The sequence below is a fragment of the Pterocles gutturalis genome, unplaced genomic scaffold, assembly GCF_000699245.1.
Source record: "Pterocles gutturalis isolate BGI_N339 unplaced genomic scaffold, ASM69924v1 scaffold43973, whole genome shotgun sequence".
NCBI classification, from domain to species: Eukaryota; Metazoa; Chordata; class Aves; order Pterocliformes; family Pteroclidae; genus Pterocles; species Pterocles gutturalis.
The window spans coordinates 1-3,360 of NW_010119599.1; the positions used below are offsets into that span (position 1 = coordinate 1).

The 3,360-nt window shown below is 44.0% G+C and overlaps 1 protein-coding gene across 1 annotated transcript; it reads left to right on the forward strand.

Moving 5' to 3' along the window:
- Positions 1 to 156: 156 nt before the first annotated feature.
- LOC104464048 (transmembrane protease serine 12-like) lies at positions 157 to 3,360 on the forward strand (the record flags this gene model as incomplete). The annotated part of the gene is made up of 4 exons (XM_010076618.1): positions 157 to 365; positions 1,379 to 1,650; positions 2,432 to 2,574; positions 3,124 to 3,360. Coding segments are annotated over 4 exons (861 nt in total), but the record flags the coding sequence as incomplete, so codon positions are not given.

Genomic DNA, 3,360 nt, shown 5'->3' on the forward strand with positions numbered 1-3,360 from the left:
TCCTCATAGGGGAGGTGCTCCAGCCCCTCCATCCAAAGTCCTGCAGCAAAGAACACTCTAGATTAACAAACCAACCCACCCCCAAAGGGCTGCTAGTGCGCCAAAAGCTCCTATTCTTCATTTTGAACAGTGGAACTGGCTCTGTTCTTTTTGCAGCCTGTGGCCAGCGGCGCCCAGCGGCCACTCTCGGGCATCGCCGCAGGATCACGGATCGTGGGGGGACAGGACGCTCCGAGCGGTGCCTGGCCCTGGTCCGTCAGCCTCCAGCTCCGCCAGCCCGGCGCTCGCTACGTCCACGTGTGCGGCGGAGTGCTGGTGAATGCCAACGCGGTGCTTACAGCTGCCCACTGCCTCACGGGAAGGACGTACGTACTCACGCTGATCGCTCTGTTAAGCCGTAGATCAGCAAAGTGTCACCGGTGTTATTTGAACAAAAGGGAAATCAACGGGACACGCAGGGACCGAGCTCTCGTGGAGCAGAACCAACGTGCAGATCCAAACTATGCAACTCCTGCTTACTGATACAGCCCCTAGGAGGGACTCGAAGGACCAAAGATTTGTCCCCTTCGTCCCCTTTGCTGTAATGGTCGTGTGTGGTGACAGCACAGGATGCAAAGTTACATCTTTATAAGTCGACATCAAGAAGTCTTGGACGCACATTTCTGGCTTGGCCCAGAACAGCCTTTGTTATTATTAATAAAGGGTCATTTGTTTTTGATCTAGGTGACATTTTTGTTAGGTTGGAGGCTTTTTTTTTTTTAAATTGAGCTCTACTTTTTCTGATTAATAGATTTTTATAAACTAGTAAAGCTCACAGCAAAAAGAAAATGTTGCAATATTTAGATTGGAAGCATCATCTGCACACTAGATCATGCAAGTTCCTATCGATTGTTCTGACATAACCATGACCTGAGGGAAAGCAAACGGTAGACATCTCTGAACTTTGCCATTTTATCATTTATCAGGACTTTGTTAGATCAGGTCCTTCTTTCTTTAAATGCACTTTTACAAACATTAATTTAGAGAGGCATTATATCACAATCAATCAATTTAATTTTTATCTTACACTCTCCAGAATTTTGGAGGTTAATTTGAATTTTACGCCTGCCCTTTGCTCATCAGAGGCCAAATTCAATTCTCAATATCAGTGAAGATTTTTTTCAACATACTTGAATAGAAATTAGGTCTGAAGGACTCCGTCCCTATTTCTAAATTTAATATTAAGTTGATATTCGTTATTTGTAACTTCTAGTTAGTGGATTTCCCAAATCTAGGTAGAAGCACAGGTGTATAAGGCAACAGTAAAACAATCAGTTAAAACAGGCCATCAAGAAATGTATTTACCATAATGGTAAAAAATACGTGAATTCTCTCTTAGGAACCGATATTCCTGGAGAGCTGTTCTGGGTGTGCATAACCTTTGGAAACCACAGAAACACGCAGCACAAAGAAAGATTAGAAGCATCGCTGTGCACCCAGAATTCAAGGCAGACACATTTGAAAACGATATCGCGCTATTTGAACTCGACTCCGCAGTACGCTACAATGACTATATCCAGCCCATCTGCTTACCTCCCGCTCACCTTCTCCCGTTCATGTACAACGAAACGGAGTGCTTCATCAGCGGCTGGGGACGTACAAAAGAAAAAGGTAAACATTTACTCGTGCAGTTGATCAGGTTATAAGCTACATGCCTAATATCGGGTTCCAGTCCCTCAAACTCACAGAGGGAGAACTGAATTTGTTCAGGTTCTAGTCTCATCACACAACATCATTAAATCCCGCAACTGAATATCTGCTTTCAGTGTTTTTTCCATTGCAAGCAGATTGGATCTACGCAGATGTAACCAAAGGCATACATTTTCTAGCTTTTCTTCCAAGTAAAACACAAAGAAAGGAAAATAAACCAGCCTGACTTTCAGATTCAGTGTTGTCTGCTAGAAAGAACTTTTTTATTGAAAAACAACAATTCTGGTGACATGTACTGTGAACTTAGGGGTGCCCATGTATTTTCTGAATGGCTGCGCTCCCTCAAATTCTCTCTTTCATCACAATGAGCGCTAACTCGACACGAATGCCAGTTGGTGGTCTGCATCTTTCTTGTGAGGAAATTTCAAAGACAGCTGGGGATCGTGTAAGCTTGATAAGTCACCTCTGACATTTTGAGCGAGGCTAGTGAGCAGTATTGTTATCATCACTATTTCTCCAGAATAAGAATTGCACAAACTACATCAAATCTTCGTCTGCAAATCCTTAACCCACTGGAGTTTAAATCCATCAGAAGTAGGCACAATCTCTACATCACATACACGTCTAAACACCTACAGAAACACGCTTAAGCTAGCTAAAGAGGGAAAATAAAGCACAATAAGAACTGCTACACACAACAGCATAAATATTTTACCTTTCTATATGCTGTCTTCCACTAAAGGTAAAGCTTCGGCTGTGTTAAAAGAAGCACGAGTGGAAATCATCCCCTCTAGCATCTGTAACAGTTCTTACGCGTACGGAGGTTTGATTAACGACAACATGATCTGTGCTGGCTCTCTCTCAGGAGGCACCGATACCTGCCAGGTAAGAACCAGCGTCGTGCCCGACCTGCCGCTACAGAAACCACCGAGGCAGAGTCTGGGGGCACCATGATGACCAGCAGTTGCAGCATAACGAATTCAAACGGCACAAATACTGAACAGAAAACGTGCCACACTACAAAAGGAGCATCACAGATAGAAAGAGGCAAGACAGTGACTCCAAAGGAAAAACACATCTCAGAAATGTACACAAAGCATTCAGTGGTACTTGGAAGATGATAATAGCTTAAAGGAGAAAGATCACAAACATTTCATACAGCACTTGCCACAAAGATGTCGATACGTGATGCCACGTTACACAAACACCTATGGATACACACACGCATCACTGTTCGTATGTCGCGTATGAAGCACACCAGCATCCTGCCTGTCCACGTATGCCTGTCGTTATTACTGTCCAGTTAACTTAGCTGACTGAAAAAAGTAAAAAAACCCAAAAAACCAAAACGAGTGGATGCATTTCTGACTGAACTCTACACGGTTCCCTGGAAGGGAACACATGCTATTTGGTTTTTATATTGTTTGTTTACAGGGAGACAGCGGTGGACCTTTAGCGTGCTACCTCCCTTACACCAACACGTACTATCTCGTAGGGATTGCTAGTTTTGGAATTGGCTGTGGCCGACCACGATTTCCTGGGATCTACGTCCGTTTATCAGAATACAGAACATGGATAGAGTATGAACTGCTGTTGAGAAGCAAGGCTGTGAGTCCCAGGAGCACTCCACTCGCCATCGTTCTGACTGTGATGGCTATGGTCCTTCTGTAG